At 40.3% G+C, this 17,586-nt stretch overlaps 1 protein-coding gene and 1 long non-coding RNA gene across 2 annotated transcripts in view; both read left to right on the top strand.

Moving 5' to 3' along the window:
* Positions 1-11,627, top strand: part of LOC118395166 (nuclear receptor-binding protein 2-like) — a 58,124-nt gene extending 46,497 nt beyond the window's left edge. Inside the window, exons 11-18 of the mRNA XM_052463220.1 lie at positions 3,046-3,178; positions 5,566-5,668; positions 5,780-5,830; positions 8,862-8,991; positions 9,397-9,450; positions 10,439-10,502; positions 11,141-11,196; positions 11,483-11,627. Coding sequence (XP_052319180.1) covers positions 3,046-3,178; positions 5,566-5,668; positions 5,780-5,830; positions 8,862-8,991; positions 9,397-9,450; positions 10,439-10,502; positions 11,141-11,196; positions 11,483-11,572 — 681 coding nt within the window. The 3' untranslated portion in view covers positions 11,573-11,627. The remainder of the gene's footprint in view (positions 1-3,045; positions 3,179-5,565; positions 5,669-5,779; positions 5,831-8,861; positions 8,992-9,396; positions 9,451-10,438; positions 10,503-11,140; positions 11,197-11,482) is intronic.
* Positions 11,628-11,640: 13 nt separating this feature from the next.
* LOC127907558 (uncharacterized) lies at positions 11,641-17,128 on the top strand. The gene is made up of 2 exons (XR_008064839.1): positions 11,641-16,697; positions 16,743-17,128. It is a non-coding gene; the product is annotated as an uncharacterized LOC127907558 (long non-coding RNA).
* Positions 17,129-17,586: the final 458 nt, after the last annotated feature.

Consider the following 17,586-nt stretch of genomic DNA (forward strand, 5'->3'; position numbering starts at 1 on the left):
CTCCTTCTAATTACCCAGTTCCTTCTCATTACCCAGTTCCTTCTAAATACCCAGTTCCTTCTCATTACCCAGTTCCTTCTAATTACCCAGCTCCTTCTAATTACCCAGTTCCTTCTAATTGCCCAGTTCCTTCTAATTGCCCAGTTCCTTCTAATTGCCCAGTTCCTTCTAATTACCCAGTTCCTTCTAAATACCCAGTTCCTTCTAATTACCCAGTTCCTTCTAAATACCCAGTTCCTTCTAATTACCCAGTTCCTTCTAAATACCCAGTTCCTTCTAAATACCCAGTTCCTTCTAAATACCCAGTTCCTTCTAATTACCCAGTTCCTTCTAATTACCCAGTTCCTTCTAATTACCCAGTTCCTTCTAAATACCCAGTTCCTTCTAATTACCCAGTTCCTTCTAATTACCCAGTTCCTTCTAAATACCCAGTTCCTTCTAAATACCCAGTTCCTTCTAAATACCCAGTTCCTTCTCATTACCCAGTTCCTTCTAAATACCCAGTTCCTTCTAAATACCCAGTTCCTTCTAAATACCCAGTTCCTTCTAAATACCCAGTTCCTTCTAATTACCCAGTTCCTTCTAAATACCCAGTTCCTTCTAATTACCCAGTTCCTTCTAATTACCCAGTTCCTTCTAATTACCCAGTTCCTTCTAATTACCCAGTTCCTTCTAATTACCCAGTTCCTTCTAATTACCCAGTTCCTTCTAAATACCCAGTTCCTTCTAATGACCCAGTTCCTTCTAATTACCCAGTTCCTTCTAATTACCCAGTTCCTTCTAAATACCCAGTTCCTTCTAAATACCCAGTTCCTTCTAATTACCCAGTTCCTTCTAATTACCCAGTTCCTTCTAATTACCCAGTTCCTTCTAATTACCCAGTTCCTTCTAATTACCCAGTTCCTTCTAATTACCCAGTTCCTTCTAATTACCCAGTTCCTTCTAATTACCCAGTTCCTTCTAATTACCCAGTTCCTTCTAAATACCCAGTTCCTTCTAATTACCCAGTTCCTTCTAATGACCCAGTTCCTTCTAATTACCCAGTTCCTTCTAATTACCCAGTTCCTTCTAATTACCCAGTTCCTTCTAAATACCCAGTTCCTTCTAATTACCCAGTTCCTTCTAAATACCCAGTTCCTCTGTAAAAACTCACATACGATTTTATTAAAGCTCAAACAAAGTTTATTCACCCAAAGGGTCAGACAGCTGAACAGACAAAGACATATATTCACACAAGTACTGGTAATTTAATCGTTTCTCCTATGCTGAGTCTCCTCCTTACACATCTGAACAGCCAATACATCTATGTTGCTAGACAGAACTTTAGTGATATTATTACTTATTTTCCACCATAATTTGCAAATAAATTCATTAAAAATCCTACAATGTGATTTTCTGGATTTTTTTCCCCCTCATTTTGTCTGTCATAGTTGAAGTGTACCTATGATGAAAATTACAGGCCTCTCATCTTTTTAAGTGGGAGAACTTGCACAATTGGTGGCTGACTAAATACTTTTTTGCCCCACAGTATATATTACACACAGTATAGTGTATTCGGAAAGCCTTATTCTAAAATTGATTTAAATTGGGGGGGGGATGACCAAGCAAAAACAATGACCAAGCAAAAACAGATTTGGACTTTTTTCTTCTAATTTATGAGAAATAAGAAACGGAAATATCACTTACATAAGTATTCAGACCCTTTACTCAGGACTTTGTTGAAGCACCTTTGGCAGTGATTACAGCCTCAAGTCCTTTTGAGTATGACACAAGCTTGGCACACATGTATTTGGAGTTTCTCCCATTCTTCTCTGCAGATCCTCCCAAGCTCTCAGGTTTGAGGGGGGCGCGTTGCTGCACAGCTATTGTCAGGTCTCTCCAGAGATGTTAGATCGTATTCAAGTCCAGACTCTGGCTGGGCCACTCAAGGACATTCAGAGACTTGTCCTGAAGCCACTCCTGCGTTGTCTTGGCTGTGTGCTTAGGGTCGTTGTCCTGTTAGACTGGGGTGAAGGAGCACCTTCCCAGGTCCTGAGTGCTCTGGAGCAGGTTTTCAATAAGGATTTCTCTGTACTTCGCTCCGTTCATCTTTCCCTCAATCCTGACTAGTCTCCCAGTCCCTGCCATTGAAAAACCATGACGCTGCCACCACCATGCTTCACCGTTGGGATGGTGCCAGGTTTCCTCCAGACATGACACTTGGCATTCAGGCCAAAGAGTATATATTGGTTTCATCAGACCAGAGAATCTTGTTTCTCATGGTCTGTGAGTATTTAGGTGCCTTTTGGCAAACTCCAAGCTGGCTGTGATGTGCCATTTTACTGAGGAGTGGCTTCTGTCTGGCTACTCTATCGGGTTCTTGGTCACCTCCCTGACCAAGGCCCTTCTGCCCTGATTGCTCAGTTTGGCTGGGCGCCCAGCTCTGGGAAGAGTCTTGGTGGTTCTAAACTTCTTCCTTTTAAGAATGATGGAGGCTACTGTGTTCTAGGATCTTCAATGCTGCAGAAGTGTTTTGGTACGCTTCCCCCAGATCTATGCCTTGACACAATCCTGTCTCGGAGCTCTACAGGCAACTGCTTCGACCTCATGGCTTGGTTTTTGCGCTGACATGCACTGTCAGGTGTGTGCCTTTCCAAATCATGTCCAATCAATTGAGTTTACAACAGGTGGACTCCAATCAAGTTGTAGAAACATCTCAAGGATGCTCAATAGAAACAGAATGCACATGAGCTCAATTTTGAGTCTCCGAGCAAAGGGTTTGAATACTTATGTAAAGGTATTTTAGTTTTTATGAATGTGATTTTTTTTTTAACGCCTGTTTTTGCTTTGTCATTATGGGGTATTGGGTGTAGATTGATGAGGGGAAAACGTTTATTCAATCCATTTTAGAATAAGGCTGTAACGTAGCAAAATGTAGAAAAAGTGAAGAGGTCTGAATACTTTTCAGAATGCACTGTGTATTTAAAAATCACCACGTTCCACCCAAATTCCACCCATGGTAGTAGTAACTCTCCATGCACCTCCCTTTTCCCTCGTCTGTTACAGGAGTTCACCCAGTCGTGTGTACGCATGGATGCCAAGAAGAGACCCACTGCCCATGACCTGCTGTTTCACAGGGTCCTGTTTGAGGTGCACTCTCTTAAGCTGCTGGCTGCCCACTGCTTTATCAACTATCAGTGTGAGTAATGTCACATCAGAGGTACATTTAGATTCTTGACACAATTGGTCAGAAAACATCCCTTTTTTGCCGTTTGCCCCCCATAGTGAAAGTTGAATGCAAATGTGACCATCTCTTTTCAGTCTTATTTTCCAAAATTCGAATTTTATTATTATTATTTTTTACATTGGATAAAAGTACAGACTCAGCGCTTCAAAATGGCATATCATACACTATAGTTGGAAGAAACATGGGGGAGTAAAGCTGCTTTAAAAATGTGTAATATTTTCACAAAATGTATTCTTCAACCAAATTGGCAAAATTGATTCTCTGAACATTATCTCTCCAAGTTAGGCAAATCATTAACACTATGACATTTATTTTAATTTGAAATTGTATTGAATATTCAAAACATACAATATACTTTCAGTGAAGCCGCTCAATAACTACATCATACTAGTCATCCAACAGATTCCCATTCAATAACTACATCACACCAGTCATCCAACAGATTCCCATTCAATAACTACATCACACCAGTCATCCAACAGACTCCCATTCAGAGCGACACACAGAAGCATCCAGGGTCAATGCCCTGCTCAAGAGGGCATGTTGACCGATCTACCACCAGGTCAAAAAACATGAACACAAACCCTCCAAGATGCACTCTCTCGGGATTGAGCATGAAAAAGCTCTGTGACACGCCAGGGTCCACTCATTCGGACTGGTTTTACTCCCTCATTTTCCAGAATACAAGCCTGAAACAATTTCTAAAGACTGTTGACATCTAGTGGAAGGCATAGGAACTGCAATTTGAGTCCTAAGTCAATGGATACTGGAATGGCATTGAATAGAAAACTACAACAACAACAAAAATCCTACGTCCTGAATTGATTTTTCTCAGGTTTTCTCCTGTCAAATCAGTTATGTTATACTCAGACATTATTGTAACAGTTTTGGAAACTTTAGTGTTTTCTATCCAAATCTACAAATGATATGCATATCCTATCTTCTGGGCCTGAGTACAAGGCAGTTAAATTTGGGCACGCTTTTCATCAAAAATTCCAAATGCTTTCCCCTACCCTAGAGAAGTTAAAGAAACGTCTCGTTAATCCCAACCACAGTGTCCGATTTCAAAAGGGCTTTTCGGCGAAAGCAGAACATGTCATTATGTTAGGTCAGCAACTAGTCACAGAAAGCATTCAGCCATTTTCCAACTAAAGAGAGGTGTCACAAAAAGCAGAAATATAGATCAAATTAATCACTAAGCTTTGATATTCTTCATCCCGGGACAACATGTTACACAATACATGTATGTTTTGTTCGATCAAGTTCATATTTATATCTAAAAACCTCAGTTTACATTTGGCTTTGCCTACAAAACATCCCGTGAATTTGCACAGAGCCACATCAATTTACATAATGTCAATGTCATGTCATCAGAGGAATCCTGAACATATTCCAGTCTGTGCTAGAAAAACAGTCCTGTAGCTTAGCATCTGCGTCATCTGACCACTTTTTTTTTTATTGACCGAGTCACTGGTGCTTCCTGCTTTAATTCTTGCTTGTAAGCAGGAATCAGTGTGCAGTCTTTTAGTGCCAGCATCGGTCTGTGGTGTTATGTAGACAGCTACGAAAAATACTGATAGTGTGGTCTACAGCTTATCATGAGATACTCTACCTCAGGCGAGCAAAATCTTGAGACTTCCTTAGATATCGTGCACCAGCTGTTTACATATGCATAAGCCCCCCACCCTGTCTTACCAGACGCCGCTGTTCTATCCTGCCGACACAGTGTATAACCAGCCAGCTGTATGTTGATGATGTCGTCGTTCAGCCACGACTCTGTGAAGCACAAGATATTAGTTTTTGGGCTTCTACACCTGCATTGCTTGCTGTTTGGGGTTTTAGGTTGGGTTTCTGTACAGCACTTTGAGATATCAGCTGATGTACGAAGGGCTATATAAATAAATCTGATTTGAGTTTTTAATGTCCCGTTGGGAGTTTAATCTTCCTCGTAGGTCGGCGATTTTTCTTTTCCAATGATTGCATGTTAGCTAGTAGAACGGAAGGCAGTTGGGGGTTTATTTGATCGCCTACACATTTTCAGAAGGACTCCGTCCTCTTTCCCCCCCCCCCTCTTATCTTCATGCAAGTGAATGGATTTGGGCCTGTTGCCAGGAAAGCAGTATGTCGTTCACGTCAGGCTCGTCAGACTCATTAAAGGGGCAAAAAAAAGCTTCTGCCAGTTCGTGGTGACTAATTGCTGTTCAGATGTCCAGAAGTTATTTTAGCTCATAAGAGACAGTAGCAGCAACATTATGTACAGAATGAGTTACAAACAATGCAAAATAATCTCCATATTAATCACATAACGGTAGTCTTAAATGCATTCCCTCTTTTAACAGATCAGCTTCATGATAACTGCCTTGAAGAGAAGACCAGAACTTTCGACCCCAGTGGTGTGATGGCTGAGATCAAGCATGGGGACCGGCCCGGGGTGGAGATCAAGTAAGGATGGAGAAAACCCCGTCCCCAGGCAGAGACCCCAAGGTCTGTTTGATTGAGGTGATTTGTTGATGTTATTACTCATGCTGTCCCATTTCTCATCGTTTCCTAAAGGTACTCGAATGTTTCGCCGCTAGAACTGGACAAATTTCTGGAGGACGTAAAGTAAGTGTTGGCGTTGGAGGACAGAAAGGTTATTGGATTTAATTTATTTGATCATTAATAGTAGAAGGCTGCTCCAGCCTGAGATTACATTACATAAAGTACCAGTCAAAAGCTTGGACACCTACTCATTCAAGGATGGTTCTTTATTTTTTACTGCCTAGAGTGTGCAAAGCTGTCATCAAGGCAAATGGTCGCTACTTTGAAGAATCTCAAATATATTTAGATTTGTTTAACACTTTTTGGGGGGGTTTACTACATGATTCCATATGTGTTATTTCATAGTGTTGATGTCTTCACTATTATTCTACAATGTAGAAAACTGTAAAAATAAAGAAAACCCCTGGAATGAGTATGTGTTTTAACCTTTAATTGGTACTATATACAGTTGAAGTCAGAAGTTTACATACACTTAGATTGGAGTCATTAAAACTTGTTTTTCATCCACACCACACATTTCTTGTTAACAAACTATAGTTTTGGCAAGTCAGGTAGGTCAGGTATTTTTCCAACAATTTTTTACTGACAGATTACTTCACTGTATCACAATTCCAGTGGGTCAGAAGTTTACATACACTAAGTTGACTGTGCCTTTAAACCGCTTGGAACATTTCAGAAACTGATGTCATGGCTTTGACATAATTTGAGTAATTTGGAGGTGTACCTGTGGATGTATTTCAAGGCCTACCTTCAAACTCACTGCCTCTTTTCTTGACATCATGGGAAAATCAAAAGATATCAGCCAAGACCTTAGAAAGATCTCAAAGTCTTCATCCTTGGGAGCAATTTCCAAACACCTGAAGGTACCACGTTCATCTGTACAAACAATAGTACGCAAGTATAAACACCATGGGACCACACAGCCGTCATACCACTCAGGAAGGAGACGTGTTCTGTCTCCTAGAGATGAACGTACTTTGGTGTGAAAAGTGCAAATCAATCCCAGAACCTCAGCAAAGGACCTTGTGAAGATGCTGGGGGAAACGGGTACAAAAGTATCTATATCCACAGTTAAACGAGTCCTATATTGACATAACCTGAAAGGCCGCTCAGCAAGGAAGAAGCCACTGCTCCAAAACTGTCATAAAAAAGCCAGACTACAGTTTGCAACTGCACATGATTTAGATGCACTATTTTAAAGTGACTATTCTACTGGATGTCATAAGGTGAATGCACCAATTTGTAAGTCGCTCTGGATAAGAGCGTCTGCTAAATGACTTAAATGTAAATGGAGACAAAGATTGTACTTTTTTGAGAAATGTCCTCTGGTCTGATGAAACAAAAATTGAAGTGTTTGGAGGAAAAAGGGGGAGGCTTGCAAGCTGAAGAACACCATCCCAACCGTGAAGCAGGGGGGTGGCAGCATCATGTTGTGGGGGTGCTTTGCTGCAGGAGGGACTGGTGCACTTCACAGAATAGATGGCATCACGAGGAGGGTAAATTATGTGGATATATTGAAGCAACATCTTAAGACATCAGTCAGGAAGTTAAAGCTTGGTCACAAATGGATCTTAAATGGACTATGTCCCCAAGCATACTTTCAAAGTTGTGGCAAAATGGCTTAAGGACAACGAAGTCAAGGTATTGGAGTGGCCATCAGAAAGCCTTGACCTCAATCCCATAGAAAATGTATGGGCAGAAAAGTGTGTGCGAGCAAGGAGGCCTACAAACCGGACTGTTACCCTAGCTCTGTCAGGAGGAATGGGTCAAAATTCACCCAATTTATTGTGGGAAGCTTGTGGAAGGCTACCCAAAACATTTGACCCAAGTTAAACAATTTAAAGGCAATGCTACCAAATTCTAATTGAGTGTATTTCAACTTCTGACCCACTGAGAATGTGATGAAAGGAATAAAAGCTGAAATAAATCATTCTCTCTACTATTATTCTGACATTTCACGTTCTTAAAATAAAGTGGTAATCCTAACTGACCTAAGACAAGTCATTTTTACGAGGATTAAATGTCAAGGATTGTGAAACTGAGTTTAAATGCATTTGGTTAAGGTGTATGTAAACTTCTGACTTCAACTGTACATACATACATACATACATACATACGCACGCACGCACGCACGCACGCACGCACGCACGCACGCACGCACATACATACATACATACATACATACATACATACATACATACATACATGCTAAATCATCAAGGATATAAACCTTGATCAGGAAGGAGGGATGGAATATAAAGGGGGGAAAAAAACTGTGTACCGAAACCTTGGTTGATGACGGTAAGATATTTTTGTCTAATTTCTGTTGGTCTGCTCATCATCAAATGTTATGGGTGTGCATCTGCAGCTCCTATATCTGGTATAAACAAATCAAATTACCTACGATTGGATCCAGATCGGATCTTGGCAGCTTGCGCCCAAAACTGGCATTCAATTGTGTCCTCTATCCATCTCTTGTCTGCTTTGTAATTGGATGCTTATACACACATTTATGTTGTGTTTTATTAAGAGTTGGCCGCTATTTTATTTATTGCTGCACTTATTCCACGCCACTTGCCAGCCGTTATTGTAAATAAGAATCTGTTAACTGACTGGTTAAATTAAATATGATCTACATAGTAAACGTCCTTTTTAATCCTAAATTTGTTTGACTTTCCGGTTGATGTTAGAACCGTCCGGTGCCATGATGGTCGCTATGATGGTCGCCACATATGTTTATAACTATCACTTCTCCTTAGTAGCTCTGACTTTGCCGATCGCTGCTTGTAGGAAAAAATGTACTTGTGGTTGTCTCACCTAGCTGTCTTAAGATGAACGCACTAACTGTAAGTTGCTCTGGATAAGAGCGTCTGACAAATGACTAAAATGTTAATGTAAAAAAAAAAAAAAACAATTTACTCAACTCAATTAAGACTTAAGATTTTCCATGGGACTATTGTCCCTTCCCCCTTTTCATACTGACTGTGGCATTTAGTCAGTATTTAAAGTAAAGACTGTACATCACATGATTTAACTCACTTAAGTCTGTTTTTCAATTGATTGGATTGGCTCTTTCTTACTGTGTACTCACTAGGAATGGGATCTATCCCTTGATGAACTTCCAGCGGGGCCTCACCATGCCCCGGACCTTGTCCATCTTCCAGGAGCGCATGGAGACAGTGAATACTCCCAGCCCGGAGCCCCAGGAGATGGAGACCAGAAAGGTAACTTATACGAGGGGTTCCATGCAGACCAGTAGTCAGAAGGTTGCTGGTTCAAATCCCGGGCCGGTCAAAAAAAAAAAAATGTTTTATAGCATATGTACTGTATATGAACCATACCGGCAACACCCAACCAAAATGTTGGGGTAAACAGTGATCAACTATACAGTCTCTTTAACTGGCAACCGGAAGGTTCCTGGTTTTAGATGCCAGACGGTACTATCTTCTGCCGCTGTGCTCTTAAGTAAGACACTTAGGCACTAAAATGAACCTTCTTTTTGTCTGCTTTCAATTTCAAGGTGGTGCCCTATGGTCATGAAACAAGTGTTGGAAATCAGTTGAGCAGATTTTTTTTCTCTCTCTCTCTCTCTCTCTCTCTCTGTGTGTGTCATGCTTGAAACTGTACAGGTTGTCCAAATGCATTGTAACTTGGAGTTCACTGAGGAAGGCACCAGAAGTCATGTGAGTTTTTGTTCATTTTCATCTACAACAACTTACATTTTAAAAGGAACAAAGAATTGTTGCTGGAATGTAAAAGTGTGAGCTTTTATAACTACAGGCAACAAATAATTGCACAATAAAACATCTTGGTTTGTGTGGTTAGTGCCGCAGCCAATTCCTCCTTTGGCCGCCTTTCCTTCCAGTCCTCTGCTGCCGATGACTGGAACAAACTGCAAAAATAGCTGGAGACTCATATCTCCTTCACTAGCTTTAAGCACCAGCTGTCAGTGCAGCTCACAGATCATTGCACCTGTACATAGCCCATCTGTAAATAGCCCATCCAACTACCTCATCCCCATACTGTATTTATTTATCTTGCTCCTTTGCACCCCAGTATCACTACTTGCACATTCATCTTCTGCACATCTATCACTCCAGTGTTTAATTGGTATATTGTAATTACTTTGCCAACAAGGCCTATATATTGCCTTACCTCCCTTATCTTACCTCATTTGCATAGACATTTTCTACTGTATTATTGACTGTATGTTTGTTTATTCCAATCTGTAACTTTGTGTTGTATGTGTCGAACTGCTATGCTTTATCTTGGCCAGATCGCAGTTTTAAACGAGAACTTGTTCTCAACTAGCCTACCTGGTTAAATAAAGGTGTTCTCAACTAGCCTACCTGGTTAAATAAAGGTGTTCTCAACTAGCCTACCTGGTTAAATAAAGGTGTTCTCAACTAGCCTACCTGGTTAAATAAAGGTGTTCTCAACTAGCCTACCTGGTTAAATAAAGGTGAAATAAAAACAAATGTAATAAATCAATGCCCCCGGCACTTACGTACAGTATGCACGAGAGTTGGGATTGGTTCAAATCTGACCCAGTGCACACACTCGCACCTCTCCATTTTATAATAGCTAATAAAAAACAATTAGATTTTTTTTTTAATTATACAAGGAGTTGTAAAATACATTTGAATTGAATTCTCTGTTATCTGTCTGCAGCTCTCTCTCCTCCTGAAGATGGACGACAAGCTCCAACGGCAGCTGAACTGTGACGTTCTGCCTAGTGAGTCAATCCAACGTTCAACAACGTTATTGTAACGTTACTTTTTGACGTCGTATTAACCAAACAGGATGTACATTAATCTCCTGGTCCTATAGACTGGGTAGATTGGTTTCGGAGACATTTAAAAAAAATAATAATAATAATAATAATTTCTAAAACAGCTTGTGACGTGGCACAGTTGGGGTTCATGTTCTTGACAAGGCAATGTGTTTCTACAGTAACGGTCACTAACTCATTGAATTAGCCCCCCCCCCTCCCTCCTCTCCACTCCACTGTAGATCAACAGATAAATTACCTAGTACCAGATACCAAGTTAACAACCACATGCCAATATACAGAGGGGCTGTTAAAAATGCAGATATACAGCTCCATCTATTGGGTTATTCAGTTGATCGCATGCAGTTTTTAAAGGGGAAGTTCAGAATTTTATTTGAGGTTAGATGTTTCCTCAACCTGAAAGTAGTCTATGGGCCAGGAGTGGAATCGGTGGTTTGATTTTATCTAAACAGCCACTACAAACTTCAGTAACTGCTAGCAAATAATCTATGGCAGTAATAGGGGCCCCTTTAACTGTAGGACTGGTTGAGGATCTTGAGATGTTAAGGTTTTTGGTGGCTGTTTTGTGTTTTCCAATTTAGCTGACAGCTCCAAAGACCTGGCTAGTGAGCTGGTTCACTTCGCCTTCATCAGTGAGGTAAGAGGAGCAGAAGACACTGATTGATTAAATTAAACTCAACCCAGGCCAGCCTTAAATATGTAGTATTTATACAGAAGTATTGTTTTTTTTCTTTTTTTCTGGTACTTACTTTGGAAAATTTGACACAATTTGATAATTACCTGATACCAAATGGTGCCTAGTGGGACTTATGAGTGAATCAAACCTGTTTTAAATACCTGGTCATTGTACCTTTAAAATAAAGTGCAACTAAATATCATCCCTTAATATATAACCCCTTATTTCTGGTCTCTTGTTTCTTCAGGAGGACTGTGAGAAGCTGGCGGGCTTTCTGGAAGACGCCCTGTGTAAGCATTGGGCCGGGCCGCCATTGGAGGAGTCTTCCCTGGCATAGGGATGATGTGCCGACACATGCTGCTGACCCAAGGGGGATCTGGACCCTGGGAAAACTACAACAAGAAAGAGAATTTAGGGACAGAGGTGAAGGGGGGGGGGCAATTAGTGGGGGAACTTTAAGAGTGAACATTCCAGGACTAGGAAGTGCCAGATTTTTGTTTCTGTGAGGCTTGTAAGGGAAGAGAGCCAAGTCAGCGCTTCAATCTGTGTGGCAAATGTAAGCATCAAGAACCGCTGTCTCAAAACAGAAGTGAGAGGCGATCTCTCTTTCTACTAAACAGAAGTGAGAAGCGAGCTCTCTTTCTACTAAACAGAAGTGAGAGGCGATCTCTCTTTCTACTAAACAGAAGTGAGAGGCGATCTCCCTTTCTACTAAACAGAAGTGAGAAGCGATCTCCCTTTCTACTAAACAGAAGTGAGAAGCGATCTCCCTTTCTACTAAACAGAAGTGAGAAGCGAGCTCTCTTTCTACTAAACAGAAGTGAGAAGCGAGCTCTCTTTCTACTAAACAGAAGTGAGAAGCGATCTCCCTTTCTACTAAACAGAAGTGAGAAGCGATCTCCCTTTCTACTAAACAGAAGTGAGAAGCGATCTCTCTTTCTACTAAACAGAAGTGAGAAGCGATCTCCCTTTCTACTAAACAGAAGTGAGAAGCGATCTCCCTTTCTACTAAACAGAAGTGAGAAGCGATCTCCCTTTCTACTAAACAGAAGTGAGAAGCGATCTCTCTTTCTACTAAACAGAAGTGATCTCCCTTTCTACTAAACAGAAGTGAGAAGCGATCTCCCTTTCTACTAAACAGAAGTGAGAAGTGATCTCCCTTTCTACTAAACAGAAGTGAGAAGCGATCTCCCTTTCTACTAAACAGAAGTGAGAAGCGATCTCTCTTTCTACTAAACAGAAGTGAGAAGCGATCTCTCTTTCTACTAAACAGAAGTGAGAAGCGATCTCTCTTTCTACTAAACAGAAGTGATCTCCCTTTCTACTAAACAGAAGTGAGAAGCGATCTCCCTTTCTACTAAACAGAAGTGAGAAGTGATCTCCCTTTCTACTAAACAGAAGTGAGAAGCGATCTCCCTTTCTACTAAACAGAAGTGAGAAGTGATCTCCCTTTCTACTAAACAGAAGTGAGAAGCGATCTCCCTTTCTACTAAACAGAAGTGAGAAGCGATCTCTCTTTCTACTAAACAGAAGTGAGAAGCGATCTCTCTTTCTACTAAACAGAAGTGAGAAGCGATCTCTCTTTCTACTAAACAGAAGTGAGAAGCGATCTCCCTTTCTACTAAACAGAAGTGATCTCCCTTTCTACTAAACAGAAGTGAGAAGCGATCTCCCTTTCTACTAAACAGAAGTGAGAAGCGATCTCTCTTTCTACTAAACAGAAGTGAGAAGCGATCTCTCTTTCTACTAAACAGAAGTGAGAAGCGATCTCCCTTTCTACTAAACAGAAGTGAGAAGCGATCTCTCTTTCTACTAAACAGAAGTGAGAAGTGATCTCTCTTTCTACTAAACAGAAGTGAGAAGCGATCTCTCTTTCTACTAAACAGAAGTGCCAACCAACTCAAGCCAGATAAGACTATGCTCGGAGAGCTACTATATTTGGCCACTTCAATGCCTTCGTCTCTCCGCACAGATGATGTCAATGGCCTTGTTTAGAATTATAGCAAGAGACAGTGGACAAAGTAAGCAATACGAGGAACATAAAGGTCTTCAACATTTACTGCTGCATTGAGGCCTTTTTGTCCATAATAACCTATTGGGCTCAATTTTACACACGCAGCGCAGCCTTGGCAATGACCCCATAAAGAAAACTAAGAGAACATGCGATTCCGGTGCAGCACATGTCTCCTGTAAAGTTACAAGTATAGGTCAGCGAAATAGTTTTTAATTTAAGTATAATGGGGCCTATTTGTATAATTTTAGTCGACTGACGCATATATACCTTGAAATAATATTTCCCCTAATGTTATTTGTATATTATATTTGTTTTTGCTTGCTTCCTTCCTCTCTTTCAACTGTTAAATGAAATACGTTTCGTTGTCCTTTATTCTCATAATTCTAAATGACATCCTTGAACAATATAGGACTCGAATTAGATGCAGAAGGCTTTCACTTCTCTTCACAAAGATAGAATGGTCATGGGTCTGAATAAATAACTGCTATAGCCGACCGACATCGCGCGTTTGCTCTTTCAAACGAGTTATACTGGCTGCTGTATTTACCATTCAGCAAACAAGCGCTTCAGTCCCTCTTCAAATAGTCTATTGGTATAAGACATGCTTAATGTCCAAGCTATTCTAGTCAAGCTTCTCCTGCATAGGACTCCAACAGCTAAGGAGCATGTTTTTAAAGAGGCCAGCGGAGCACGGGTGTGTGCGTATTGCGCAAGATATATATATATATATATTGAATGGAGTTAGAGCGAGAAGGACGGTGTGCTCGCACGTGCACAGATTTGAAAGCAAAGCTATTCGAGTGATGGGCTGTTTTTAAAACTGCAGCTGCAATAAAACAATTCTCTTTACAATTTAAAAAAATACAAGTGATCCCTAAAGCCAGATGTAAAGACATTCAGTCGTTATATTACTGTAGCATAGACTATGCTGCAGAAAATGCAGGCCTACCATCACAATATATTTAGTGTTTACCATGATGACATGCTAGGTCTACATACATTGTGAACTGCGGTCCATACTGCTGTTCCCTGAGCGTTGATTCATCATGCAGATGCCGTAGAGAAGACAGATTTTAGACATTAGGTATAATTTATGTTTCATTCACGCCATGCTGTTCATATAAATCATTTATTATAATTTTCCGGTTTCTCGCAGTTATTTATCCGGAGGAGAAAGGGTGTGGTTTTGGGCCGTGAATCTCAGTAACCGGGTTCCCGCCATTCAACCCTAGTTTCCGTGTGGCCATTCCTCTTATCCAAATCGTAATTTTTCGTTTGCGATGTCTGTGAGAAAGCACAGATTATTGAAACATCATTGAAGCACATAACACTAAAATGTGAAGCGCGTAATTCAATCTCGATGATTATTTTTCAAACGTTACCGAGGCTACGCTGCGTATGTCACCCTGCTATGTTTCAATGTTATAAGGCTACAAACAAGATGCACAAAATTAGCATGCATGTTGTATTGCTTAGTTACTTTCCAACCATGACCACTTCACCACAAGTGTTATTGGTCTTTCATAGGTCACACTCTGACCATCACCGTTTCTGAGGAGACCGAATCTGTGTTCCCGGCAGACAAAATTGACATGGAACAAGGATGGTTTTTAAGGTTGTTTTTGTGAAGGTCTTTTTTCTTTAGCAAACTAAATAATGTGTTAATCTGGTTGTAACATAGCTTCTGATCAAATCACAACCAAAATATACGGTCTTTTCTATGACCTCTTTACCTTGTCATGAAAACATTTTTCTCGATTTCTCTTGCTTTACCTGGTTGTAAAAGAGACCCGTTGGTTGTAATCTGGTTATAGGACGTCTTCTCAACCAGAAAACTAGTTAACAACCAGAAAATGTCATAGACCATCAGCAAAATGTCCACTGGGTTGATACCATAAATCAAACACTACTTCTGTGTTTGTGTCCGACCTAACACCTTCGCTCAATTGCAGGGAAAGTCTGGGTTAAGGACAGATCTTCCATACTAAATGTCAGACATTGAACCTGTGAAAGTAACTCAAGTTTTAAACTGGAGACAATAGAATCATTTGCCAGCAATCCCTTACACAGTATGCTGCGTTTCTCTTTCTAAGAATGAAAACCCTATCAAGCCGAGGAGGAAGACTTACCTCACAATTTGAATTCATACATTCTTCTGCCTCATTGATATGATCATCAATCCTTTCCCATCTTAATATTTTGCTCTGTCCTTAATGTCTTTCAGTGGAAAGTCATAGACCTACAAGAGCTTCTGAATTCAATTCACTGTTGAGAAATTTACCTTTTCTTCTTCTTTTTTTTTTTTTTACTATGAATTGTAATTTTTCTTCAATCATAACTTGCAATATGCCTTTTCCATGTTGCTGTGTGTTTTTAGTCTGTATGAACAAATGTTACATGTATCCACATTGGAATATTCATTTTTTTTTTGTGTGTTTTTGCATTTGTTGAAAGGTCCAATCCTTTTAACTTGGTTTGATAGGCTACACTATGGACATTTAGTTGCTAATTATTTACCTCAGATTTTTAGCTTGTTGACTGACTGTATGGTTCATTATACACATGCATGACATACTATTCATCGATTTTAGCTGCAATCAAGCCCAAGTGCCTCACTATACACTAGTGCAGCGTTTTCCCAAACTTTGTCCTCGGGACCCCAAGGGGTGCATGTTTTGGTTTTGCCCCCAACACTAAACAGCTGACTCAAATAATCAAAAGTTTGATGATTAGTTGAATCAGCTGTGTAATGCTATAGGGGCAACTAAGCGCAACAACCCTTGGTGTCCCGAGCACAGAGTTTAGGGAAACCCAGAACTAGTGTTACACATAGCAACTTTTTAATGCAATTTTAGTTGCCATTGAGCTCCCTTACTGGGCTGTATGGAACATGCATGAGCCACAATTTCCATTTTGTAAGCCAGCATTCATTTAGTACACTTCATACCATGAATTTGTAAAACATTGTGGGTTCTGTTCCGCTTGAAATATTATCAGATACGGCTTATGTTGTAATATCTACTTGATTATATAACCGTCCAGTTGATCAAAACCAATGTGCTGGCATGTTGTATGATGAATGTTAAACTCATTTGATCAGTAATCTTTGTTACTCCGTTGCCCATGACTGGTCGGTACTGTGCCTCCGTAGACCTATTTTTGGGGGTCAAGCATGTCCTGTCCACACTGTATACAGGAGTGGATGTCTTGAGTCGAATTGTACTTGAGCACGCTGCAATCGAGTCACTCTGACCCTGTTTATACCTGCTGATAACATGCAGCCTTTTTCCTGCTCTTATCCACACATTCTGATTCTGCCCAATTTTTTTTTTTTGACAAGTGCAGATTTAAAAAAAAAAATATATATATATATATATTTTTTAAATGCATTGTGATCTGATAGGTGTAAACAGAGAAGATCAGGACGAAGGACACATGTTAACGGCAGGTGTAAACAGAGAAGATCGGGACGAAGGACACATGTTAACGGCAGGTGTAAACAGAGAAGATCGGGACGAAGGACACATGTTAACGGCAGGTGTAAACAGAGAAGATCAGGACGAAGGACACATGTTAACGGCAGGTGTAAACAGGTTCAAATAAGGTTCTCCTCATTTCAGCACCACTGATGGATGTCTACATTCCATATTGTAGACAATGATCATTTTCTTGGTCAAATTTAGAGGGGTGAGGCTGTATCATCGATAATTGAAAAATAACTCAAAACAAATGAAAGGCCTAACACATCCTCTTCCTTTCTGTTTAGCTAAATTACAGCTCTCCTTGTATTGAGTTGCTTCTGCCTTGTTCTGTTTGTACAACTCATGTAAAATATTGTACAATAAAAGTATTGAGTCTATAGATGAGGCAATAATGACACTGATTCTCGCATTTGTTTTTTCTTGTGTTAACTGAAAATCTGGGCCCTAGAGTTGAGCTATGGCTTCTGTTATTACACACGTGGGCCTGCCATTCCTCACACATCAAACACAACATGAAGCCTAATCCCGTTCAAAAGACCATTCTGCACAATGCTCGGAAGGTCTGGTGGATCAACGTGTCAAATGTGACCTTTGTTTATTCGAAATAGGAAAAAGTCCCGACCCACAGCCAAGGTTCTGGAGCACTCTGCCTTAGTCATTAAAAATCAGTTAATAATATTACAGTCGATATAGATTATAAAATAAATGTATTAAAGTTAAGACTCACTACACTGTATGTACACTTATCTGATAGCAGTCAGATTCACTTTGTAAATGTTCCAAATGTAGCCTTTAACTAGGCAAGTCAGTTAATGACATTCTTATTTACAATGACGGCCTACCACGGCCAATTGT

The sequence above is a fragment of the Oncorhynchus keta genome, chromosome 15 (genome assembly GCF_023373465.1).
Source record: "Oncorhynchus keta strain PuntledgeMale-10-30-2019 chromosome 15, Oket_V2, whole genome shotgun sequence".
Taxonomy (NCBI): domain Eukaryota; kingdom Metazoa; phylum Chordata; class Actinopteri; order Salmoniformes; family Salmonidae; genus Oncorhynchus; species Oncorhynchus keta.